The 27838-nt window shown below is 47.7% G+C and overlaps 1 protein-coding gene across 3 annotated transcripts in view; it reads right to left on the reverse strand.

Moving 5' to 3' along the window:
• Window positions 1–233: 233 nt before the first annotated feature.
• Window positions 234–27838, reverse strand: part of LOC144158377 (uncharacterized) — a 65424-nt gene continuing 37819 nt past the window's right edge. For 2 of the 3 annotated variants that reach the window (XM_077689238.1, XM_077689237.1), the window contains 2 exons: window positions 26344–26457; window positions 234–955 (listed from right to left, as the gene is read on the reverse strand). In XM_077689238.1, coding sequence (XP_077545364.1) covers window positions 812–955; window positions 26344–26457 — 258 coding nt within the window. In that variant the 3' untranslated portion in view covers window positions 234–811. The remainder of the gene's footprint in view (window positions 956–26343; window positions 26458–27838) is intronic. The other variant, XR_013320042.1, reaches the window with a different exon arrangement.

Genomic DNA, 27838 nt, shown 5'->3' on the forward strand with positions numbered 1-27838 from the left:
ACCACAACCATTAAACTGTCCAACCTCCCATACTGCCAATACGACGTGCGAGGTCATGCGGGGCTGCGCCAAATACCGAAATCCGCCTTTTCCCCCCACAGAGCGTTGCGAGGGTGGGTTCACCAGATATAAGCTCGGTATTGAGCAATGGGTGTCGTCCCGGGCTAGAGCTGCAGCGGTCTCTCGCAACTTTCTTTAAGAAGTTTCCACGCGTATTTCTATATTACCCACGTTTTATTTCATCAGCTGAAGTAACCGTTTTACAATAATAGAATCAAGCGAAGAAATATGCCTAGAAAAATACCAAACCTTGGTACATGCTCTCACTGATTTAAGATAAAAATGAAGTAATTGTTCGTCGCACTGAAATATAAATTTGTGCATTCATTGCCCTAGTCGCACTGATATAACAAAAGTGTATAACTACAATTCAAATTTACCGAGCTAATCGCAAAGCGCCAAACAATAAGGATCGGTTAACTTGTGTATGACCTTTTTGCTTGAAGTCAAGCAGATTTACCTCCCATAAAAGCATAGCGGAACAAAAGGTACAGATAAGAGTATATTCAAACTTGTTTAGTTTGAACGTGCGCCCGTCTGTGTCTCGCTTTGTATTCTAATTTATCACTTTTGTTTTTATTTTCCTCAAGTAACAATTTTTTGTAGAAAGCAGGTCACAGATAGTGAAACCAAAAATGAATTCTAACGATTCATATAATTGAGACTGTTCACTACAGTGTGAATTGAAAGAATTTTTGCGTATTTTGTTCTGTTCTCTAAAAAAATCAGCCGAGTCCCTTCAAAGTTGAGACTAGATGCCGAAGACCTCCTTGAGCTTCTCCACATTTGAGAACGGGTTGTTCTGTTTACAGGTTAACCTGAAGTCTGCCCAGTGAAGATCAAAGTAGAGCCAGGAGAACCGGCGCCGTGCAGGCAGGTTCTTGATGTAGGACACCTGCGTTCATGGTTTGAATTAGCTTTCACTAGTCGCGTCCAATATTCCCACGCGTTATAACAGAATCTGAATCAGAATTGGTGTTTATTTTCCTCACGGAAAAACGAAAAATGAACTCCAGACAAAAAGTGTCCATTGAACAGCTTTATGAGGCATGATGCAGCACACGCGGGGTGGCAGCGGCGAAATTGCAACGCGTATTGTTGACTCACGCAGAAACAACAAGTGGAGAAGAAAACATGGGTGCGTACAAACGGTGTGACATGGCAAGGAGAGGAAGAAACTAAAAATCTTACATACGTGGACGCAGATGATACGGAATATCCAAATAATGTAAGCACATCTACCGCGCTCTGAAATCTGTAGTCTACCCTTTCTGTAGAAAAGTGTATTCGGGTATACACGCAACACTCCCATTGACAGACAAATACGCCTACGGCAATGTTTACAAAGTATGCATATTTCCCTGCAGGGTAACTGGTAGTTTAAAAAAACGCAGAAAATAAGAAAGCAGTAAATAAAAGTGGTACAATAAAAATCCGGGAGACCGAAACATTCACACAGCGCTGGGGACAAGAAAAATAGGTGCACACACACCTAGAAATGAACTATACAACGTCTATATACTCGTTCAGACTAATAACCATAAAACAATGCACTCACATGCCGATTTAATTCTACGCCATTAAAAATTTGCCGGAAAGTGTTCGTATAAATTAAGTTTCATTAGATTTAAGGGTTTAAGGCATAACATTCTTTGACACTTGTTGACCGTAGTTTGGCCCTGTCTTTGGAAGGACCCACTTTTCTGGCGGTCGAGTACTCGCAGGTGTATGCGTTCGTTCAAAGCTGACATTTTCGCGAGAAAAGCAGTTCCGAGACGGCATTTAGCTGCAAATAATGAAACTATAATATATTGTAGCGTCACGGGAACTCGCAAAGATTTGAACCGAATAAAAGGACGTGTAGCGTGTGCGCAGTATCCCTCGACCTCATTGAGGTGAACCGCTTTCTTTTCAAGGCCTGCAATTCTCCTTATGCGTGCCGGTGATGCTGTACCCCAAACAAGATCACCATATGCAATTTGGGATTGAAATAATGAAACAGATCTCTGTTTTTTCAACATTAACTGGGAGTATCCCATGGCAACGAAAAAGGGCTGCAACATGTTTGGTAAGCTTGCGGCTACGTAATAATGTGTTAGTTCATCGAAGGTTTCCATCGAATATAACACCTGGTATATTACGATGGCTATCAACGTCAATAAGATTGCTACTTTGGTTAAGGAACAAATCCTTTTATACGCGCCGTTGTATTACGCTGAAAAGGACAGCTTTTTACTTAACCGTATTTATTATTTGACTGTTTGCGTTCTACAAATTTAAACAAATTTTAGAATACCGTTTGCTTTCATAATTATTTCTGCATTCGAAGGACGCGAGATAACAAGGAAGGAGCCATAAGCACAATTACCAACTTGAGTTTCTTTGGAAATTCATGCCTTGAAATATTGAAACATTGAAACGATTGAAAAAATTAAAACATTGAAAAGACCCGCCGCGGTGGCTCAGGGGTTAAGGTGTTGCGCTGCTGAGCACGAATTCGCAGGTTCAATTCCCGGCGGAGGCGACCGCTTTTCTGATGGAGGCGAAAAGCAAGAACGCTCGTGTGTACAAGATTTCAGCGCACGGTAAAGATCCCCAGGTGGTCAACATTATTCCGGAGCCCTCCACTACGGCGCTCCTCATGGCCTGGGTTACGTTGGAACGTTAAACCGTAAAATCAAAACGTTGAAAAAAAAAAGTCTTAATATGCTGCCCTGAGAGAAACCACAGTTTTTGTAATGCTTGGATGACGAAAACGCATCGATGTACCCATATTGTTCACGTTCTTTAAGTTGTGCAGTTCGAATTTCTAGAGCCCGACCCGAAACTCTGCACATGCTTAGTTTTTGTAAAAATTTCCCTGAGTGAACCTTAAGCGCAAAAGTTTTTCACAGGGACGAGAAAGGGAACGACACAGGCGCTTACTATCAACTCAAAGTTTTAATGAAAACGAATACCCATTTATACCACCCCCATACCGAACAACCCAGCACGTGTGCCCTTCGCACGTGCGTACGGCCGTACAAGAGAACCGCCCCATTCCCCTCTCGTTTGTCTTCTCCTCTCCCTCATCCTCTTGCGCCCTCTCCTTGAGAAGTTGCACTTCTTTATCTAAAATACTCAGCGACGGGTGACTTATACAATCGTAACCCTTAATCCGGATATGGAAGGCTTCTGCAAGTTCCCTGGTGGCACGGTCTCTGTGCTTAAAAACTACTACCGTGTCCGTGAAGTGTGGCTGACAACGTGGCTGATACCCGCATTTAGAACAGTGCTGCGCCAGTTGTGTGTAGGGCTTTCCTTTCAAAGAGGAATGGTGCTCCCTCAGGCGTACATTTAGACCGTGGCCGGTCTGGCCGACGTACACCCGGCCACAGGACATGGGAATGCAGTGCACAACATTAGTCATGCAACGAACAAATTGGAGCCCGTGTTTTATCAAAAAACCTCGGGGGAGGGGGGAATCGCCCCGGGAATCGAGCCTGTTGCTCACCATGGCGCACAAACTGCCCAGCTTGTTCCTGGCCGAGAACACCACCTTGACGCCGAATCTGTCAGCTGTCTTCTTGAGGCGATGCGACAGCGCATGTACGTAGGGAATGACTGCCACTTTTTTGCTCTGTTGGGTATCTGTTATGTGATGCGCGAACCCTTTCAACTGTTTCACAAGACGCTGACAGATTGCCTGGAGGACGGAGAGGGGAAACCCTGCGTTCTCCAGCCGAACTACGTGTGCATTAAAGCTTTTTTGCGCCATATGATAACAGGACTTGCTGACTGCGGATTTGAGACACGTGTGGGCTATCCCGTTCTTAACCAGCTTGGAATGAAAAGAAGCGAAGTTCAAGGGTGGCTTATTAGAACGGGGTGCGTACATCCAGCATGTATGGTGCCGTGAGAATCGAAGCTCGAGATCAAGAAATTTCAAGGTGCCTTCAACTGGAACCTGAGTCGTGAACTTCAAACCTTTACCTTTCGCATTGAAGGCATCGAGAACAGCACATTGGAAGGACTCCATTTGTACGTTGCAGCCCAGAACCAAAAAATCGTCCACATAGCGGAAAACCTTAGTGGCAACGCCCTGTAAAGCGAGCTGGAAATCACAGTTAACCTTGCCCAGGAAAATGTTGCTCAGGACTGGAGCAACCTTAGACCCAATGCAGACTCCCGACTTTTGCACGTATACCTTATTTTCAAACCCCACGACAGTACTCTGAAGGTAGAAACTGAGCAGCTCTAAAAACGCCTCCACGGGGATTCCACTTCGATTCACAAAGGCCAGCTCCTCATTGTCGTTTGTGATGCAATCTCTAGTACGTCTCATCATCACATCGTGAGGCAGGGAGTAGAACAGGTCCTCAACGTCCACGCTAATTCCCGAGACGTTCACGCCACCAACAGAGGACAGATATTTCCCAACCGCCTAAGAGGTCCGCACCGAAAACAGATCAATGATGGTCAAAGATTCTAAATGCTTCTGCAAAAAACCAGAAACAGCCACCTGCCACGACCCTCGCTCTGAAACGATAGAACGGAAGGGTATCCCCGGCTTGTGGGTTTTTGCCGCGAAAACCAGTCTCAGCGTGTGTTCCTTCTCTTTCTTATTAGCCGTGGCTAGGCTATTCAGATTCCACGAAGTACACATGTCCAGGGTCTGGTCCCTGGCTACCATGCCACTGACATGTACCTCTTTGAAATTCTTACGCACCGCACCAAGTGCCCTTTCCGCGAATGCGGACTGCTCTAGAACAACAAAAAATGGGTAAAAAAATGGCGTCGTTTAAACAATCACAAGCTTTTTTTTAAAATAGGCGAAAACTCCTAACGTTAAAAGTTTGTTTTCAATTTTCTGTAAGAAAGCTTATTTTTGGTACAATAAAGCAGATTCAGTAGAGACATCTCTAGGAAAACCATTCTGAGATTGTGACGTTCATTTATTCGCATCAAAAAATTGTGCAAACGCGCGAGTGAGGTTTTTCGAACACTTTGAAAAAACGGGTAAAACGAGATGGGGCAGTGAAGAAATATTAGGTTTTTAAGGCCCAACTTGAAAAGAAACCGTAACATTCGTCAGTTTCATCCGTGCCGGAAAGACGAAGGAATTTTTTAAGATCTGTGGTGTGACACAGCGGCAGTGCAAGTAAGTCAGAAGAAAGTATTACTGGTTTAATTGTGAGGCCATCTATGCCTTCGGTGGATTTATTTGTCAACGACATAATGAGAGAAAAAACATCGTGTTGATCTCTTGGTCCAAGGAATACTGAACAAGTTGTTCTATTTGAACTTGCGAAACCCGAATCCTTGTTATACCTTGTTATGCTCTCGGTAAAGAATTTATCTAAGGGGGCAAGAGTTTCGTGATTTTATTTCTTTATTTTTTCGATGATGCTCAATGCATTTTTTGTGTTCATCACCTCCTTTATCTAACGCCAATATCTCGTTTCTGCCTATTCGCTGTCAAAATTCCTGAGATACTCACGCTTCGCTTTGCGGAGTTTACTGTTCATTCTATTCCTGAACTGTTTAAACAAGACGAAATTTTTGGGAATTCTGCTTATAAGAAAGGTATCCTAAATAGGATCTTTGCTTAATCATTCTGAAATTTAATCATTGTGAAATGCTACAGGAAACACACGCCTTTTGTTACTTTTTATATAGATGATCTCGTTACTGACGAAAAAACTGATATGGTAAAGCATTTATAATTTGTCAATAAAAGCATTGTAAGCCTCATCAACTCCACGATAGTTGAGGCATTCTGCCCACGTTGTTTTACTGATAAGTTGCCTGAAAGGTTCTAGTTTGGCATCTGTGATTACCTTAAAGTTAATCGATCGATTTTGAGCGGGCGTGAAATGAAACGTTTCGATAGTAATGAAAGCAGCACAGTGATCACCCGAGTCGCAAAAACTCTTCCCGACAGTTAATCGATTTTTCAATTAAGAAGTTGTGGCTCTTGTTGGAGATGTGATTAAGAAATTCTACTGAATGGGTGATCGTTTGATTATTTTAATAATAATAATAAAGTCTCCACCGAGCGATAGGGTATATCTATTGTGTGAGCAGTAGTTTCAAAAAGTATCCAAAATATTGGCAGTGGCTTAGCTGGATATACGCAGCGTGAGCTAAGGTTCAGCTGGATATTCTTAGCTTTCCTGGCTGCCTAGAATTAGCCTAATTATCATGCTTACTGCTGCTTCATTGACACGCACAGTATCCGCACTAGGCGACACATGTATATTTTTCAAGCAGCTCCGCCGTAACGTCACCAATCGCCCAAAAGCTAAGCTGGTTCTACAGGCGCACGCCGGTATTGCTGCGACGCACGAGCAATTGGTTCCACACCCGGCCACCGCTCACGTCATCATCAAGTGGATCGCGCCGCCACGTGCAGAACGGAGGTCATCAAGACGCAGGGCGCGGGGGCTGTGTAAGAGACACCTGGCAGCGAGCATTGTTCTGTGCCCACCCGTGCCCGTGTGACGTGACTGCTGCTCCCGCATGCATAGCACGGCTCTCAACGAGTTACGCGAAACAGCTCAACCTCTGCCAGTGTTGCTCACGCTAGATAATTTGAAGAGAATGTTATGGTTTGCATCAGGGAGCACGTAAGTTGCTGATTAAATTAGTGTTCCGTTGTAGCAGAACGGCTTCATAATCATCGTTTATTACTAAAAATTTTGTAATGATACTGCATTTGAGAGAAGGCTTAATTTAAGTAGGCACTCTACCTCCGCTGGAAGGTCTATTTAGGAAAGAACAAGCGTATGACGGCAGTTTCAGTAGGTCGACTTGATCCTGGCACCATGTTTTAGTCAGTAAAATGCAATCAATTTCTATAAAAAGCTTGCATAAGAGATTTCAGTGTGATCATGCCTATTTTTCAACGATACGATACTAAATTAACCGCAAAAAATCTGTTGGCCTTTTAACTGGAACGAATGTCGCATGGCATGGCCCGGTGGTAATAATTTACAACGGCCATAACGGAAGGAACCGACGAAACATTGAGAGAGGCCGTGAAATAAGAATAGTTTCTAGATGACAACACGCATGGAAACATGTAAGCAATGTACATGTAAAAGTATCGTAGTGGGAGACGATTTTAAAACTGCTGATGTAATTCATAATAGAATTTTCATGCGCACTATCGGTTCCGCAAACCAAAATAGTGTACGGGCCCGGAATGTAGGCTGCTGAAGGAGGCGAAAAAGCAGACGTGGAGTTGATTTGCAGTTTCAAAAGGGGACTGCTTCTTTTCCAGGGATGCGTGCGCCGAGAGCTTTTCCCGACGAGGGAAAGAAGGGGACCCCCGCGTCCTTCAAAGCGAGAGAAAAAGACCCCCGAGCGAGCAGACGACAACGGGGCCAGGACAAATGCCAGGAGTCGGCTGGACAACAAGTTAGCCCTCCCCCCGAAAGGCGACCACTGAAGACCGCGGGGGAAGGACCCGAAGCCGGCGGTAGCTTCGCCAATACGCGTCTTCAACAAAGGCGCACTCTCTTCTAGCCGGCGGCAGACGGGGGAGAATAGAATGAGGGCGGGTGCCGAGCGGTTTCTGCAACAGAGGCTCCCCCTAAATTGCGGGGCTTTTAAAGAAAGGCAGCAGTTACCGGCTGAATGGCGAAAAGTCAGAGTCCACTGGTTATCACTGAGAGAAAGGGAGAATCCACTTTATTTGGAACTCTGGTTTTAGGGTGGGGGACTGGCGGTGGCCCAGATGGCCGCCGCGACGTCGAGGCCGCCGCGACGCCCTACGGGTGACCAGTTCATGGCGGTCGCAGTCCGAGCCTCCCAGAGCCTGTTTCCAGAGGTTGGGGCAGGGTAGAGAGGGGAAGGGGTCGCGCGGATAATCGCAGAGCGAGTGATAAGCGTGTCCTGCGCGTCACACAAGGGACAGTTGGGAGAGGAAAACAGGTGAGGGTACATCTGCACCAATACAGTGCGGTGAGGAAAGGAGTGCATCTGAACAAGGTGCCACATGTTGGCAGCCTTGGCTGTGAGGGAGGGGTCAGGAGGGGGAAGTTGTCTTCGAAGGAGGCGGTAATTTTGGGTGGTGTAAAACGTATGTGAGAGGCTGCTGGAACAGAAACCTCAATATGAGCAGGCTTGGCGCTGTCGACGGCGACAACTTCTCGTTTTCTCCTCTCGTTTATTTGGGTGGTCTTGTTATTACGTCCCAAAACATTGAAAGGGCAGTCGTACGGTGGACTGAGGGGCGGCTTCGTTGCGTCATGTCGCACGAACACATGTGTAGCTGAGTCCATCTGGGGACAATTGAAAATATTTTTGTTGCGGGCGATGCGAGGTGCTGTTGGCCTGAGTAGCGCTAGCAATGCGCGTAGCTTCTCGATGTGGTGGGAGGCTGCTGGGGCGAAAAGTGCCATGTCGGAGAAGAATTCTCCCGGGAGGTGTACTGTTGAGCCGTACTCCATTTCCGCTGCGCTGAAGCAGTCGTGTTTCTTCACCGTTGAGCGAAGGCAAAGAAGAACGAGCGGGAGCTTTTTCTCCCGGCGCTGGCCATCGAGTTTCGCTGTAAGTGCAGCTTTTAGTTGCCTGTGCAAGCGCCCCACCATTCCGTAGCTGACGAGGTGGTAGGCGGTTGTATGCTGCAGCCGCGTGCTGTGGAGTCTCCAAGGCGCGGAAAAGAGGTTTCTCTGGAGCTGCCATCTCCGGTCAATTGTTATGCGGGTGGGGCAGCCAAAGCGGGAGACCCATGTCTGAATAAAGCCCTGCGCGACGGTCTCAGCTGATATGTCCGCAATCGGCTGTATCTATCGATGCATGTGAGGAGGTACCTGAAACCTTGGCAGGGCAGTAGCGGTCCGGCCAGGTCGAGGTGAACGTGGTAAAACCGCGACTCAGGAGTCCGAAATTCCTGTAGTGCAGCCCAATTGTGGCGACTCACTTTCGCTTGCTGACACGTTTTACATGTCTGAGCATAACGTCGCACGTCCGCGTTGAAGCCGGGCCAAACAAAGCGTTTTTTTATCAGCTGCGGGGAGGCGCGGACACCTGGGTGGCTGATGGAATGGAAAGTGTTGAATACCACTCGACGAAAATTCAGTGGGACGAAAGGTCGTGTGGTTGCCCGGGAGGTATCGCAGATTATGGTGCTCTGGAGGGAAGGAAGTGCCACCTCAGTGTCCTCCCGCTGAGCCGCGGCCATTGCGTCGAAGCCCAGGACTTTTGCGGCGGAGGAGGAGGAGGAAAACTTTTATTCATATAAAATAAGAGCGCTGTGAGTGGAGTCCTCAGTCCAGGACCCCAGAAGAGCTTGCTGCCGCCTTCGCCCTCTCGATGAGCCGGAGCTGACGATCAGGATCTGAGCTGGCAAGCTCTCGCTCCCACTGCTCTAAAGTTGGATTTTCTATTGTGTCTATATTCTTATTGTGTTGGCAAGCCCACACCATGTGATATAAGGTAGAGAGCTCTCCACAGTGAGGGCAAGTGGATGTATATATTGTAGGGAATATAGCGTGGAGCCTAGTAGGGTGCGGAAAAGTATTCGTCTGTAGCTGCCTACGTGAGGTTTCTTGCTCTTTTGTGAGGGATTTATGGCCTGGCGGGTATATCTGTCGGGAAAGCCTATAATGTTGCGTAATATCTCTGTACGTGACTAACGGCTGGTTAACCCTCTGCTGATCTTCTTGTGGAGCCCGGCCGGCTAATTCTCGGGCACTCGTGTGAGCGACGAGGTTTCCACGAAGACTGGAGTGGGCAGGTGTCCAGACGATAGTCACATTTCTTCGAGGAGGGTTTTGCTGGAGGATTCGAAGGGCGGTTTTAGAAATTCTTCCATTTATATAATTCCTGCATGCTCCCTGTGAGTCTGAGATGACAGTCATGGCTTCAGTTTGAGTGATGGCAAGCGCAATGGCTGTTTCTTCTGCTTGCAGTGTATTGGTGCGTCTAAGTGTCAGGCCTGTGAGTGTTCGCGCCGTGTCGGTGACTACTGCCGTCATAGCATGCTCTCGGGCGTAGTCTGCCGCGTCCGTGTACACCACCCTACTTTTTTGCCCATATTTCCTCTCTAAGTTTTCGGCTCTGGCTGTTCTTCGGCCGTCGTGGTGCTGAGGGTGCATGTTTCGAGGTAGAGGGGAAACTTTGATGTGTTCTCTGAGTTCTTCTGGAATATCTTTCATGGCAGGCCCCGAATTCACTACTGAATATCCGAGACGGCGCAAAAGCTGACGGCCAGTTGGAGTGGTGGCGAGTCGAAGCTGCTGAGCGGTCAGGTGGGCTTCTATGAGCTCGGCTATGGTGTTGTGAAGTCCAAGCCCAAGCAGTTTCTCGGTAGATGTGCTTATTGGTAGTCCGAGGGCTTGTTTGTAGGCCTTCCTGATTTGTGCGTCCAACTTATTGCGTTCAGAAGTTTTGAGTATGGCATATGGAGCAATGTAGACAATTCTGGATACAACGAAAGCTTGTACAAGGCGAATCGTGTCTTGTTCTTTCATTCCGTGCTTCTTGTTTGTGATACGGCGTAGCATGCGGGTGATTTGACTGATTCAAGAGTCGAGTTTGCGGATCACCAGAGAGTTAGAACAGTCTTCTTGAAGGATCATGCCTAATATTTTGATGGAGGGTGAGGGTTTGATGAGGACGCCATCTAATTCTATTTCTATGGTTGTCTTAGTGGCATTCTTGAGTCGAGATCTCTTCTGCACCAGTAGGAGTTCTGACTTCTCAGGGGCGCATTTGAGGCCACAGTTTGCTGCATAGGTTCGGACAACGTCTGCAGCCTGTTGTAATTTGTCTTGCATGTCGCCTTCTGAGCCTTTCCCTATCCAGATCGTAATATCGTCAGCATATATTCCGTGGTGCAGACCTGGAATTTGATCCAGTTGCCTTGGAAGGTTGATGAGGGCAATATTGAAGAGAAGCGGGGACAGCACCGCCCCCTGCGGAGTGCCCTTGCATCCAATCGTGATGGGTTGAGAGCTCACGTCCACAAATTTGATGACTGCCACACGACCTGTTAAGAAGTCTCGAATGTATGCGTACATTCGTTCCCCGCAATTAAGTTTATTAAGGTTTTGGAGGATGACTTCGTGCTTGACGTTATCGAACGCCCCCTTTAGGTCGAGGGCCAAAATAGCCTTCGGTGTTAGTTCGTTGGCTTTGCTCAGAACATCTTCTTTAATTTGCAGGAGAATGTCTTGAGTTGAATGATGTGGCCGGAAACCGAACATTGTGTGTGGCATGCGTTGGGATTCTTCAAGGTAGCCCTGTAGTCTGTTAAGAGCTACATGCTCCATGAGCTTTCTAATACATGAAGTAAGAGAAATCGGTCTCAGATTTTCTATGCTTGGGTCTTTGCCCGGCTTTGGGATAAGCCTGACTTCGGCTTCTTTCCATGGAAGCATTGACGCGAGACAAGGCGTCGGCTGCTTCGTTTTTGGCCCCGGCAACGGGGCGGATGTCTGTAGAAAAATCGGAGATGAAGGAGAGCTGACCAATTTCTCGTTCTGAGTAGAAGGAACTGTTGCTGTTGAATACGTAGTGAGGGGCTTGTGGTCTGTCAAGATCTAGAACTCACGAGCTTCGAGGAAGTAGCGGAAATGCCTAATGAAACACAGATTGCAAGCTTTTTGTTTCCAAAAGTGCTGTACCGTACTTCTGCAGGCTTCAGGGGTTTCGAAAAAAAGCCCAGTGGCTTCCACTGTGCACCCTTCTGTTGCTGCAGCACTGCTCCGACCGCTGTGGAGGAGTCGTCCGCAATGGGTCTTGTAGGACCGTCAGGCAGTGGATGAATGAGAGGGTAACCACGGCCACTTCTCTGTTCGCTTTCTGGAAAGCGTTCTGGTGTTCGTCAGACCAACAAAATTCTTGGGCCTTTTGGCCGCCTCGGCGCAGCAGGTTGGTCAACGGCTGGAGTACTTGAGCTCAAGACGGAATGAACAACTGGTGGAAGTTTAAGAGTCCGAGGAACTCCCTCAGCTTGCGGAAAGATGTTCGAGAAAGAAACTTCTTGACGAATTCCACCCTCAATACCAATGGCATAATGCCTTCAGCAGTAATGTGGTGGCCAAGGAAGTTGAGAGCCTCGACACCAAACACGCACTTTTGAGATTTCAACACAAGACCGAGCTCATCCAGACGCTGAAAGAGCTGGCGTAGGTGCTGTTCACGTTCGCTAGGAGATCTGCATGCCACCAACATGTCATCCAGGTAGACAACGATTAAATGAAGACCACGGACGACTTCATTCCTGAACCTTTGACAGGTCTGTGCTGCATTTTTCAAGCCGTAGGGCATACGGACAAACTCAAACAGGCCGAATGGAGTTGTTATTGCTGTTTTTTGGTATGTGCTCCGGCTCGATGGGGATTTGGTGGTTTGCCGCTACGATGTCAATCTTGCTGTATATTTTTGTATCTGCCAGCCGCGCACTAAAATCGGGAATGCGTGGTAGAGGATACTGGTCCGGCGTTGTTGATGCTTTCAAGGCTCTGTAGTCACCGCACGGGCGCAAGTCGTCCCCGTCGTGTTTAGCACCGTGTGCTACGGTTATGAATGGTTGCTAGACGAAGTGCGAATAATTCCCAGCTGCAGCATATTCTCGAACTCAATGCCTGCAGCGTGAAGGCTGTTGCTGGGCAGCCGTCGTGGCCAGTTAGTGACTGGCGGCCCAGTGATGACGATGTGGTGAGTCACGTTGTGTTTCATCGGCTGTTCCGTGTTGCGGGGCTGCGTGAGAGAAGGGATTTTTGGCCAGGTCGTAGTGGTAGGCAGATACTGGCTGGAAGGCGCAGATGCCAGATGAGCAGATGTCTGAATCCAAACCACGTACTTTTAGGGATGTGTTGTTGTCCTTGAGGCAACGGTCAAGTACGCTCACATCCAGGTTGATGTGGCCGAGAAAGTCTGCTGCAAATATGGCGAAATTAACGTCCAACACCACGAAGACCCAGCGACACAGGCGCCTGAGTCCGACGTCTATTCTCAGCGAGCGGAAACCGTACGCAGCGATGGCAGTGTTGTTCACCGCCTGCATCAACGATATGTTCTTGCTACGTCGGCGATCCTCGGGGGTTGACAGAACAATAGAGATTTCAGATCCTGTGCCGACTAGCAGGCGCGGGTTGCTTACGCGGTCGACTACGAAGATGAGGCGGCTTGCTGAAGGGCCGAAGTCGTATGCGGCCGTTAACGACTGGCCGGAGCGTTTCCCGGAAACGAGCAAGTTTGAGTGCAGCGGCTAGCACCCGTGCCGAAACGACGGTGGTACCAGCAAACTCCGTCCTGTCTATCTCGGAACTGGCTTCTCTAGGAAGAGCTTGGCTGTATTGAAGGGGATCAGTTGCGTTGTTGCTCGTAATGTTGGGCAGCGCCAGAGGGCAAAAGTTGCTGCATTGTCTCGGTAAGTTGTTGCACTTTCTCCTCAAGGCGAACAGTCGATCTGGTTGTTCGTGTGTTCTTGCAGCAGCTATGGGCGCGAAGGTTGGAGTAGAGTATTCTCCTATGCGATCGGCCAATTTGCACCAATCGATCAAAAGACGCCTCATCTGAACCTGCGAGAACCACGCGCACCGACTGGGCCAGCCGTTGCCGAAAAAGTTGACGGAGAAGTGGGAGCTGGCCGTCCTGATGGGCGTGCACACTGAGTAGTCGCAGCATCCGCTTCAGCAGTTAAGAAGGTCGTTGGTCGCCCAGGTCATCCCCTCATAAGGGCTGCTGAAGTCTGCTTTCTGCAGGCGCCTCGAGGCTGTCTAGCACCGTCTTTTTGGGAGTGTCGTATTCCCTTTGTGAAGGGGGGGGGTGAAAGCAAAATGTCGTCGATATCGTCGGCGATTTCTGGGGGCAGGGCTGCGACGACGTGAAGGTGCTTCGTCGACTGGGAGGTGATGTGCTGGGGCTAAATGCACCTCCACTTGGCTGAATCAAACTCCTGGATTCTGAGGCCAAACGTTTGGTAGTTTCAGTTCTGTGGCGACGAGTGCAGGCGTGGAGGCAGCAGCGTTGTCGTTTGAGCTCATCGCGGCCTGTTTGTTGAAGCGTTGTTTGGGTCACGAATTTTGTAGCAGTCCGGAATGTCGGCTGCTGAAGGAGGCGAAAAAGCTGACGTGGAGCTGGTTTGCAGTTTCAAGACAGGGCTGTTTAAACAATTTTCCAAAGATGCGTGCGCCGAGAGCTTTCCCCAACGAGGGAAAGAAGGGCACCCCCCGCGTCCTTCAAAAGAGAGAGGAAAAAAGCCCTCCGAGCGAGTGGACAACAACGGCGCCAGGACTAATGCCCGAGTCGGCCGCCCAACAAGTTAAGCGCTCCACCCTAAAGGCGGCGATTGAAGAGTGCGGGGGAAGTACCCTAAGCCGGCGATGGCGTCACCAATGTGCGTCTTCAACAAAGGTGGACTGTCGTCGAGCCGCCGGCACACCGTGGAGAAAGGAATGCGCGCGGGTGCCGAGCGGCTGCCGCTACAATAGGTTCGACCGAGCGCTGCAAGCGTCGCTCCAAGAAATGATGACTGTACGAAAAAAGAATAGCACACATAAAGAAGGTGGACCACGTAAATAACACCAAGCTGAGTCCTCCAAGCACACTATGTAACGAACACTAAAAGATAATGGAAAAAATAATAGCGCACCATTGTCGCAAGTCAGAAGCTGTAGCTAAATAGGTTCGGTTAATTACAAGGGCCCAGCTGATGGCACCCGCAGTGGCTGCTGTGAATATACCCGGGAGGCGTTACGGCGAGAAGTACCAAATGTTGTCCGAGATTTTTATAACGACAAGTTGCCGTAGGTTTCCCTGACCGCGTCGTCAGCAGCGCATGTGCCAAAACGCATGTGCCAAAAGTGTGGAGCAGTTTTATTAAACTGTCACTAAGTCACGGCACAATTAAGCTTTACAGCGCTGATGCGGAAAGTACTGGTCCTCGCAGAAGAAAGCAGAGAACGGGTGCGCGAGCCGAAGTGAATCGACGAGCCACCTTGAAATGCCGACGGGAAGAAATGAGAGGCGTACTTGGGTTCACGTGCGCCCTGTCCCAGCCGCTCTATCTGATATGTTTATTCGTCGCCCTGCTGGCAGGTCTGGATGGGCGTGATGTCTCTGCTTTCTTTGCTCCTTGCACGCGTAGGCGGTGGCCGTACTCGCCACATACTTCTTAAACTGAAGTTCCTGGACGTTGCGAGTTTGAAACGTTCCTTGTTGCACTCTATCAAGTGCAACGAACGATGTCCTTGCACACTGGCCGCATATTGCTAGCCGGGCATGTAAAATTTGTCGGCCACGTGCATTAATTGTTTGCATTTCGTCATCGCAATCCTGAGCTAAATGATTACACCCATTACATAAGTGCAAATGAGGCAACCCTCACCCATGAACAATATTGCCAAACGAATTCGTTTTAAAAATGATAAATTTCCAGAAGATTTGGTCCGGAAACGTGCTCGCCAAATTTTCCAGATATTTCCGGTTTGCAGTTTATGTTACTAAGAAATGTAGTCTAGGTTAACCCTGCAGGAGGAAATACTGCGCGGAGCCGGTTAGCCAAATAGTGATTGTTTCTTTTTATCAATTTCAACTAGGCGCGCTTTGAAGTGCGGAGCTTCCCATGTTTCACAGAGCGACAGATACAGTCGCCTCAAGTCATCATTAGGCCAGCAGACAAAGAAGGCGCAATAGTTTCCTTGAATAAAAGTGACTATATAAACGAAACCCTGAGACAATTATCCAACAGTTCTTTTTATAAACGTGTCGATGCCGATCCCACAGAAGAATTCATTTCCAATATTAAGGAAACCCTCCAACATTGCCACAGGCTAATAAGGTAGCAGAAGACGCAATAAAACCCCTTGTTCCCCTTAGTCCGGTAGCACATAGAGTCTTACTTTTGCTACAAATACATAAAAAAGGTTATCCAGGTCGTCCCAACGTATCCGAAAAAGGCACAGGGAAAGAAAAACAATCACTTTATGTACACTCTCTCATAAACAATATACCAACTAAGTTTCCTTCATCTGGAAAAGACAGAAGCCTTTTTAACGATATCTAGAAACTCTACATTATATATATATATATATATATATATATATATATATATATATATATATATATATATATATATATATATATATATATATATATATATATATATATATATATATATATATATATATATATATATATATATATATATATATATATATATATATATATATATATATATTTATAGGGAAAAGGCCAATCCCCCTAGTGGGGATTGAGTGTGACCCGTACCATGCTCCGATGAAAATGGACTAAAACCGTGCAAATTGTCGTTGCATTGCCGTTACTTTTACCTGAGTGCTTCATAAGAGCAGCCGGCATCGCCTCCCACAGAGTTCCGGGCTTCGGAATCAACTATTGCATCGAGGGACGAAGAAATTCTTGGCCAGGTAGGAAGCAGCATAGGCCTAATGGTCCAAAAGCTCTGCAGAGCTCATGACTATGGTTTCCGTGCCGCTGACGACTTCAAACCGTTACGCGATGTTGACTGATGATTCCTCGGACCCGTTGCGTGGTGAGATCATCGATGCGAGGCTAGATACGGCATGCAAAGGCGAAGCTACTGAAAATTTACCTTCTTCTTCTTCATTCACCCAATCGCCGCCGGCCACATTACCTGGAACGGAGCATGTTCCCTGTCCTTCGTCGGTACAAGAAGATGCGCTGGAGCCTCCCAACAAGGTCCGAAATGTAATTTCAAAGCATACAGACCAGACTGGGTGTAACACCCACGATGCAATTTCTGACACGGGAGACACTACAGAGGGAATCGCGCCTAATGTGCAGAGCCGTGATTGTAGTTGGAAAACGGTGGCAAACCGTAAACGTAAGGTTAGCTTCACTTCAGCTTTGTCGACTCCATCACCGAAACATTATATAGTTGTCCTTCGTCCTAGGCAACAATATCGCCTTGCCAATGTACCAAGAATACGCCTCGATGACCTTATTGGGGAGATGCACCGCAAGTTTGCTTTCACGGGATTTTTTCAGTACAAACTTCAACCACGTTCTAACACCATTATCTTCACCACTACCAGTGCTCATGTCAGGGATGCTCTACTACAGATGCGTGACCTCCGTGTGCAACCAGACGAAAACATTCCGGTGCAAACGTATGAACCCGCACCTGATAATGCCTCCCGTGGGGTTTTGCATGGGCTCACTGGCTGCGATTCGTCTGAATTGCACAAACGTTTACAATGCGAAACTCATCGAATTCTTGCGGTCAGACCGATGGGCAGGAATGGCACAGTACTGGTCACGTTTCAAGGACCCACATTACCGACCGCGATGACCTTCGGCCTAGGCCAAGTCAAAGTACACCCATACAAACCACGCGTTCCAGTTTGTGCTGTGTGTCATGACATAGGTCACCGCAAAGATGTGTGTCCAAACACACACAGAAAGCGTTGTACCAAGTGTGGAGGCCGACAGCATGATTCCAGTAGTGATTTAGACACATGCTCGCTCACAGTAACACCAGTTTGCAAGAACTGCCGGGGCAAGCATCTGGCGACAGATCCGAGGTGCCCGGCCCGCCAAGCGGCGACGCAAAACCTTCGAGCCAAACTTCTCCAAGTGACGACACAAGCTTCGTTGACGACTGGTCTGTTGGGAGCACCGATTGACCTCAACCTTAAAAAGATGCCAAGACGTTCTCGACAGCGCAGTAGCAGTAATATGGGCAGTATCGATGACTCTGCAATGCCAGATCACGTGGCCCCAGGCATAACTAATGCTTGCCTTCGCAAGAATCTCTCGCCCACTGAATCACCTCCATCATTACCGTTTGACAAGGACGACCATAACTTTCCACCTTTACTTGGTCAAGATACAGTCCTTTCAAGTGCTGCGCATATTTCAGGAAAGAAGGTAAACACAGGAGAATCTCCTTGGGAAGCTTCAAACGCTTCCAAGTCTCCTGAAGGCACCGGTAGGTCGTTCAGTCCTAATCCAAACCCGGCATACACTAAACCGGTCGAAATACTCATTCATCACCTGGAGCGCATAGAGGAAAGCCAGAAGCAATTAACGGCCACTATCAACGCCATTATTGACCAACAAAGTCAGCTTCTTCAGCTGACGAAAAATCTTCTTCGCCGCTACAATGGGAGATAATAGCCAGTCGTTTGCAACAGCACCTCGACCACATCAAGGGCAAGCACCATGGATCCTTCAATGGAATTGCAGAACATTCGCTCGCAAGAAAGCGGAACTCCTCATCCGGTATCGAACATGGACACGACCGACCGTTTTTCTCCTGCAAGAAACGCGAGATTCCAACCTTGCAGTACCCGGCTACGACACATATCTGCGACCCACAATACCACGGCGGCAGCGCATGTCACGCAAGACGGTGGGAATCGCGTCGATGCAGCCTGTCACTTACGACGGTAACGCAGCGGTCTTATTCGACAGCAGTTTTCCACATGTCGAGCTTGATCTTCAGCGCTGGTGTACATCTCATCAAGAAGTTGTTGGAGTAACTTTGCAGCTTCATCAGCGTGAGGTTGTGGTAGTGTCCGTCTACGTCCGCCCCTCGGTACGGAAAACTGCTGAAGTTGACTGGTCTTGGCTGGAAAACCTCCGGAAGACGCGTCCTGGCGCTCTCTTTGTCATTGGCGGCGATTTCAATGCGCGCCACACACATTGGGGAGCCAGAGCTGACACATTTCATGGCACAAACCTACTTCGTGCGATGGAGGACAATAACTTCACGCTTATAAACGACATGGACTGTCCCACACGTATTAGTCAACATGACCGTCAAAACGATACAACAACCGACCTTACTTGGACGAATAAGCCCAAATCCATCTCTTGGGAATTAGGTGCGGATACGTGGGGGAGTGACCATTTTCCCATTTTTCTTCGGCTCCGTGGCCACGCCAGACAAACTGCAAAATACGCTACAAGCGTCGTTTATTGGGATAGGTTTCGCGAAACGTTAGAGACTACACTCCTCGATACTATATACGACGAGCCAGAGGAAACTCGCCTAGATAAACTTCTAGAAACGATTAACAAAGCCAAACGGTTAGCCACACGGCAGTTTTACGTTACGGAGGGCTCCCCGGCGCCAGATGTTCACCTCGCCAATTTATGGAGCCAACGCCTCGATGCACTGCGTGAATACAGAAAGAACGGAAAACCGTCTCGGCTGCGTCGTCGCCTCAACTGTATATCGGCTGAGGCACGTCATTATGCCGCTAAGCTTGCCTCGGAAAGGTGGCGTGACTTATGCTCGCGTTTTAATGGAAATATGAGTGGGCCCCAAATATGGCGCCTTTTCCGTAACTGGCAAGGAAAATCGAAGAAACGTACCGCTGCCCAAGCAGTCGCCCTTCGCCTGCAAATATCGGAAGCCCAGTTGGCCCTCCAGGCAGGCGATGTATTTTTCCCCCAGCCAGCGACTCTGCCTGATCCGAGAATATATTCTACGAACTCAGTGCCACAGAAGATTGACGATCACCTTTCTACAAGCCTGGCAGACTTAGATAAACCTTTCTCTATGACCGAACTCCACGCAGCTTTGGCAAAGGCGAATCCTCGTAGCACTCCAGGCCTGGATAACGTCACCGTCGCAGAACTACGGAACCTACCAGAATCTTCCTTACACCTTCTGCTAGACGGGATTAACTTGGTTTGGAAGACCGGCACGTTTCCATATGCCTGGCGTGACTCCCTTGTCAAACCCATCCCAAAGCCCGGAAAACCACCGAACGACCTTGCCAATCTCAGACCCATATCCCTCACGAGCAACCTCTGTAAACTGGTTGAACGCATGGTTCTAGAGCGCCTCAATTGGCACCTTGAGAAAACTTCTACGTTTCACTCGCATCAAATCGGCTTCCGTCAAGGCCTAAGCACGCAGGATGTCCTGCTCATGCTGCATCACCAGGTCCTCAGTGCTCAGTCAGCGGTACAGACACGGACTGTGGTGGCGGTGGATGTCCGTAAGGCATACGACTCCGTACCACACAGAGCTGTGATAGAAAGCGCAGAAGTGGCTGGAGTACGGGGTCGTATGCTTACATTCATCAAAAATTTCCTGTACAATCGAACGTACAGAGTGCAAGTAGGCGAATACATCGGACCATCCTGCTCAAACTGGGTTGGAGTACCCCAGGGTGCAGTCCTCTCGCCTACTCTCTTCAATCTCGTAATGGCACGCCTCCCGCCATTGCTTGAGGAAATTCCGTCATTAAATTTCGCCATCTACGCAGATGACATCACCATTTGGGCTACAACTGGAGCACCTGGCGAACAGGAACAAACATTACAGCTTGGCCTAGATGTCATTAACACGTACCTTCAGACAATGGGAATGACTGCGTCTGCTGAAAAAACAGAATATGTGGTAGTTCTCAATGGCCCATTCAAGAAAACCGAGGCTATCCGCAACTATTTTTCCCTCTCCATGGCAGGCCAACGGATACTCAGGAAACCCTCTATCAGGGTTCTCGGAGCATATATTGACCAAGACGGTAAAAGCACGACATGGGTAAAGAAAGTCACCACGCAGTGCAAGTCCTTGCTGCATCTCGTTCGCCGAGTTACAAGTATAAATTGGGGTACGAGAGAGAAGGAGACGCGGCAGCTCGTACAAGCTATAATCAATTCCCGCATTCTCTACGCTTACAACTACCATGTCCTTACCCGCCGGCAGCAAGAGCAACTAGAGAAGATTAACCGGGAGGCCATACGGGTTGTTACCGGGTTGCCGAAATACACACCCCTAAGTGAGCTCTATGCGCATGGTGGGATGAATTTGCTGACGGAATTAGCCGAGCAAGCCTTCTCAGCCCAGAGGGACCGCCTTAGCAGCACTAACTCGGGACTTTCTATCTTAGACGAGCTTGAGATATTACCCACTATGGCTGTTGAGATACCCTCCTCTCTCCCTCCATGGGCTTTCAGCATTCCATTGACGAATGGCAAGCCGCTCCCTCGTGGCATAGGATCTCTGCATCGAAATTCAGCAAGAAGGCTTCGATTTGCCAAGGCGCACAATTTCAGCGTCGTGCACAAATCGCCGGTCACTCACACCATCGTGTATACCAGCATAGCGGTGACTTCGGTGCCTCCACGAAATGATACTGGTGAGGAGGACGATAGTGGCGTAGCGCACGTTTGTGCGGTGGCCTGGGTTGACACCACCCATTGCGTCGCTAATGCGGGTCTCCTTACCAGTACCGCCAGCGCCGACACAACGTACCTTGCGTTACTTTCCCTCCTCTATGCTGCACAGTGGGCGAGGAATACTTTCGAACCGAGGGACGTACCCCACAAGCTTTTGCTCTTCACTGATTCGGCTCGCGCATACAACATCTGTACGCGAGTGAGCGAAGCTTCGTCTTCATATCCGGGAATCCTCGCCGACTTGGTCGCACTTTTCCTGGAGTTACATTCTAACCTCAACATAGCCGCCTCCATTGCTTGGGTACCCGCCCATTCGGGTATTGAGGGCAATGAGTGGGCTCGCAGCGAGGCGCGAGCTGCGGCTGGACAGCGAACCTCCCCGATAGTATTGCCCATCAGTGATGCAAGCCCGCCCGAGGTAACTGTCAGGAAAACACTCGGACAACAGCGACGCCGACAGATACTCCGGTGTCTTCGTGAGGTTAGGGAAGACCGCACCGAAGAGCATGAGCGCCCTGTTCCTCCCATGCCGGAGAAGTTACCGCGGGCCACACAGACGTTGGTTCGCCGCCTTGCCACCAACACCGCATTCTCACCTGCGCTCCGCCACAAATTCTACGGCAATGACCCCGGCGAAGGACTCTGTCTGCAGTGTTGCGTGCCTGCAACGGCCGAACATTTGGTGTGGGACTGCCAGTGTTACGCTCTCTTCCGTGCTCGCACGCTCGATACACTCCCCGAGGACATTCGCCCGACGACGTTCTTCGACTGGGTGCTACCATTAACACGAAACATCCCCACGCTCACTTTGTTATGGACCTCTCTTGCCGCGTTTGTCTATGCCGACGAGGGTCCAAGAGGCGTATTGGGTGCCTACCACAGACACTCCTACCATCCCACCCGCCCTCCCTGATGACTCAACCACCCTCACAGGCCAGCACTGATGCAGACAGCAAGAGTGGTCTCGCACAGGCCTCAAATAAAGCACGTCTTTCTCTCTCTCTCTCTTATATATATATATATATATATATATATATATATATATATATATATATATATGTATATATATATATATATATATATATATATATATATATATATATATATATATATATATATTTATATTGCAAGACTCGGACACGGGCGACTCGAAGGACGCGTTTAATGACGACGCAACCTCGCCGAGATGCCGTTGCGAAAAGCGATGGTCAAGAAGGCGCGAGGATGAAAGATGAAGAAGATGGTGTGGTGCTCGCGTGTGCCACACTGATGATGAGTTGCTAGGTGGGATTGGCCAGTCGACTAACAGTTACGAGAGAACGATGACTCCTGTGCTCACAATATATATATATATATATATATATATATATATATATATATATAGCGAATCAGAATAGGAAATGAGGGGCTCGTTGAAAATAACACAGAAATAAGGGTTGGCAGTCGAGAAAACCTCGGAAAGCAAAGGGGAGGATGTGGTAGATCATTGAAACAGATTAAGAATTTGGAAAGAAAGAAAGAAAGTGAAGAAAAAAATGCCCGCCAGGTGGGATCCGAACCCACGACCTCCAGAATACCGGTCTATATATATACATATATATATATATATATATATATATATATATATATATATATATATATATATATATATATATATATATATATATATATATATATAGCCATTCTTTCGCAATAAAAACGACTGCGGTTACACAAGACCCGAGTTTGATCGCAACTACGGGAAAGCCTAGCTGTGGTAATTATAATGAGCTCATAATATTTTAGGCGGTGTTAAAGACTACTTAAACTCGATTCATGCTATTCGATGACTTTTCAGGAGACGGAAGCGGTTTAAGATAGCACGGTTTAAGGAGGCGCGGATTAAGCCGGGTGGCATTATTGAGTGCTTTATCTCGCTCCAGTGTACCATTGGTGGCTACAAGGGGCAAGCAAGTCCAACAACGTCATTTGATTGAGATTTTATTTATTATTAGGTATGTCCCTGGAAAAGTGATTTATTTTATACTTTAGGCGTTCCCATGTGGTTTTTGGTTGAAATTGTTTGTTCACAGAAGCAGTTTTTACCGTCGGTGCAGGACAATGCAATAACGTAACTATGGTGGACTGGCAAGAAAGCGGTTGATGGAAACGCGCTGCATTAGAGAAAATTGCTGCTCAATATTACGTTATGACAACCCTGCATACGTCATTCGAAACCGCAACAAATTTCCTCGGTGCACTTAAGTCTGCTTAATTGCTTTGAAGACGAACGCCCTGCGATACGTTTTAAGAACTGTTTTATTAATACATCGTACTGCCGTCTTTTTTATCGCTTTTGTTTATTTCTATTTTGGCATGAATAGTTTCGACCAGTTCGATTTCTGCTACGTCATGGTCGCGTCAGTTTATTCTCTTTAATTTCTGATTGATTTAATGGATTGTGGGGTTTATCGCGCCGACGCAACGCAGGCAATGAGGCGTGCAGTAGTGGAGGGCTCCGGATTAATTTTGACCGCCTGGGGATCTTTATCGGGCGCCAAAATTTCGTACACATGAGCGTTTTTGCTTTTCGCCTCCATCAGAAAAGCAGCCGCCGGTGCCTGGAATTGAACCCACCCCCTCGTGATGAGCAGCGCAACGCCTTAGCCACTGAGCCACCGCGGCGGGTCTCTTTCATTTCTACGAATTGCTGCGCGAATTATGCCTGAGGAATACTAGCACTCGCCGTAGCTTCATTATAATCGTTGTACTGCGAGACTGGTGGGCCCCTGTCTTCCTCCTGTGCCATGACAATCAGGCGTCACGCGGCAAGGACTATTGTGGAGATGTTTTCAAATTCACACAGTTATAACCTTTCCGCACCGGGCATATAATTTCCACGAATCTCCCATTTTCGGGCCAACCCAAATGGCATGTGCTACGGAGGAAGGAATATTAACAATTGGAACAACGTTTTAGGTTTCTTTGCGTTATTTTGTTTTTGCAGGTAATGCTTTTGTTTGACTAAGCTCTCTACAGCTGGTTTTTTTTATATAGCCTAATCGCCTCATTCTCCGGTCTTCCTTCACCTTCTATCTTTCTTCCTTCTGGATCCACTGCGGTGACGGTGCTTCTCAACTCTGCCCTTTCCTCTTTCAATTCTCTACTTAATGTAATACGATGTTAACGCTGAACAAAACTTGTTGAAATGTATAGAGATCGTCTCTGATAATAGGTACACGCCGTTGATGGTATATGTGTATACCTAAACTATCCTGCCACTAAAGTTTTCACAAGAAATGTGCGACATGCAACGCCTCTGGAAAAATTGTCTGCCGCACTGAAGATAACTGAAACGCACGACCATGCAACGCTTTCTTCCAAACGGTTTTGCAGCAGATGATAACAGAAGAACACACTCCGGCTGCAGGCCAGACGTGCGGTGGAACTTCCGGAAGCCATGTCCGCCGAACCGCCTAACAAAATCGCGATGTAAGGGAAACACTTGTTTAGTGATCATATTGTGCCCAGATCGTCTGACTTTTTAGTTGTGGTGGTATGGTGCGGTAGCTACCAATACTTCCAAGATGCTGCCAGTCGCGTAAAACGACAGCGCATATCCTACGCGTCCATTGGCAATTACGGAGGGAAAGTTACTTCGAGGTCGTCGGAAACAGGGTTCGGTCACCAGATGTGTACACAGACACTGCACTGTACGTTACGACAAAAAAACACTTCGCCATTCCTCCTCCAGTTAAAATATGTGTAGGGGCAGCTACATGCAACTACGGTGACTATTAACAATCAACCGCGCCGAAGCATGGGCCACCGCGAGTGTCACGACTTCAACACCACAGAGCAAAAGCATTCATGAGTTTTTTTCCGAGTGCTAGTGTTAAGCAAATACACCCAGCGTATCGTTGGCGCGTTGTAGCGACCGACACCCGACCCAACCATGGCGTCGACTTTAGCAATGGGGCATCATCGTAGCTTCATTCGATGCAGGTTAGCATCTACAAGGACTTAGCACCAAACAAAACGAAGTGTCCAGGCCGCCGTGAGCCAATGATGCCACATTCGCGGGGGTGTTCGGTCCGCACTTGACATCATTCTTGTCCGAGGCGATAGGAGCCGCAAAAACAACATTTCCCCACGAAATCTTCTTCATACACAGTGAAAACATGGTCAATGAAAACTACACAACTTCAACGTTTAAAACGCCCTCGCTAAGGTTCAAACACGCCCTTGACAAGCTGAATTGGGGCGATGTCTGACATGAGCCCGCCATGCACAGCGAACGGAGCCATAAAGAAAAGCCAAAGTGTGACGGTCAAGAGCAGGGCGCGTCCGGTTCGCTACAGTGAACCCCCTTCCTCACTTGGTTTGTGCTTGTCAAGAGCTATACTGCGTCTCTTACTCAAGCCACGCAGCAAGCATAATTTAGTGGAAAAACGTAACAGTCAGAGAATGGACCGCCCCGCACCGGGGGTGGCCAATAGCCTGGCATGGGATTTGAAAGTATTAGTGGCGTTATCGAATTTATGGTAAGGAATGAGTATTGCAGCTGAATGTCAGAAGTCGCTGCATGCAGATAATAGCACAAGGCATTCTTTTTCAACGTAAGCGGCCCTAATACGGCACACTCAATGTGTTCATTGTGGTGCGAGCTGTTGCGCCGGATTCGGTCGAAATTACCGGATGCTCCACTACCACTACTTTCACAACCCAAGCAGCTGGAATCTTGCCAGAAGGAGGAACTCGGGTCTTTTCGAATAGCGCCTCAGACGTTCAGCGTAGTCCGTGTCATCCTCTCTCGATCCTTGTTTTATTTTGGCCCTGGTTTTTCTGTGACCGTGTAGTATTGCGCCCAGTTTTTCACGTTAACTGAGCGCAGTGACTTCCGGAATGATTATGGCGGTTCTTTTGATGTTTCGTTAGGGAAATCAAGGTAATTGTATATCCCGTTTGTTGAATGTAGCTTGTGAAAAGTTTTTTTGATGTTTAAAATAAATTGTATCGTGTTAACCACGCAACGGCTCCACCTCGCGCATTCCTCTGATCCGGTGCCGACATCACTTCATATAAGAAAAACATGATTCAACTGTGAACCGGCTGAGTCAAAACCGATGTTCAGTAAAGCGATAATTGACGCCTATTGGGGCTTACCTTTCCTTCAACAGTGGCGGGCAGGTCAAAGAGAATGGCAGCCTTTTTGTGCCACTGTCTGGAAACAGCATTTGATGACTGAGGTACTGTGATATGAGTTTCATTTTCACAGCCCTGAAAAAGTTATTGCACACTATTTCACCATATATATTGGCGAGAACTATAATTTACATCCGGTGAACCGGTTTTCAGGTAACTGTTGTTGCAAGGTCATAAATGCTCATATATAGCGGTAAGTATGGCAGCAGGCCCTGCACCCCGACTATAAAAATATTTCTCCCATCTCTGGAGTTATTTTTTAAAAACAAAGGCTTCCACTCGTACTATGTGCTGCTTGTTGAAGCTGCCTATTACTCAATGTGTTGTGTATGAACATTGCATTCGTTTTTTTTGTTGTCGCACAAGGATTGTACTGAACAATAGCTTAGTATTCTTACGATATTTATTTCAGCACAGTCTGTGCAGTTGAGTAATGCTTGAGTGTTTCTCGGTATTCGGATCTCTGTAACTGTATTTTAAGGAATTTATGTATAGATTCCGTGTCACACCGTTTCTTGAATTGAGGCGTGTGTTCTTACGTAATTATTTTTCTATTCATGCAGAATAGCCCGAAGTATCTCACACCTAGCATGATTCAAAACGTGAACATTTAGCCCGTCTAAGCAGTTATACCTGGTGAATTCCAAAGCATGAATCTTCATTAAACGATCTCAGATACCTTGCATCTGCGTCGCGTTGGAGGAGAGAATTGAAATCTTGATGCCGGGAGAAACTTTGTTATCAGTTTGAACGTATAAAATACGTTCTATCGGCCTTATACGCATGGCGCCTTCGTTCTTTTATTCCGCAGTTGAATGGGAGACTAGTAGTATCAGCATCATCCGCCCTTAGCACCCCTACCATCATCATTACCATCCTGTAATGATCATCATTAGACCTGGGCGGCCTACCGCTTCAGCAGTTTCCCGCGACAGATCGAACACCGCTGCCTCCCTGGGCGGTCCCTCATCTTTGACGCTCGCAGTTCTGGCCGGACCTCCGCAGCAGCAGTAAATCCAGGAAGTCGCGTCCGCCCAACCGAGCGTACGCCTCTTTGTTACACAAGGATAGCCGATGGTAAATATATGCACTTTCTATTCGCTGGGAAAATGAGTTTTGTCGCTCTCTCTACCTGCAACGTGCGCTTAAAACATCAGATTTCGCTACTTGCGAAACACAACTAATAGCCTAGCATACAAATATACAAGAGTACACAACAAGGGAAGCCTTGATCACTGCTGTGAACCCTTATGAAGACCGTAATTTTGTGCAAAAAAAGATTATTTTTTTGGTTTAACACGTTCCAAGGCTTTATACATATGAGCATAAACTAGGGGAATGGGTACATTGAATGCAGTAATTTACAGCCCCTTTAGGTGCGTAGTTATTTGTCCGTGCCTATATGGGCTCATTAGCGCCTAAAATGCCGTTTTTGTGTCATACGTGCCTTTTGGGA

This window comes from Haemaphysalis longicornis, unplaced genomic scaffold, assembly GCF_048455015.1.
Source record: "Haemaphysalis longicornis isolate Haplotype H1 unplaced genomic scaffold, Haemaphysalis longicornis Haplotype H1 scaffold_10, whole genome shotgun sequence".
NCBI lineage: Eukaryota > Metazoa > Arthropoda > Arachnida > Ixodida > Ixodidae > Haemaphysalis > Haemaphysalis longicornis.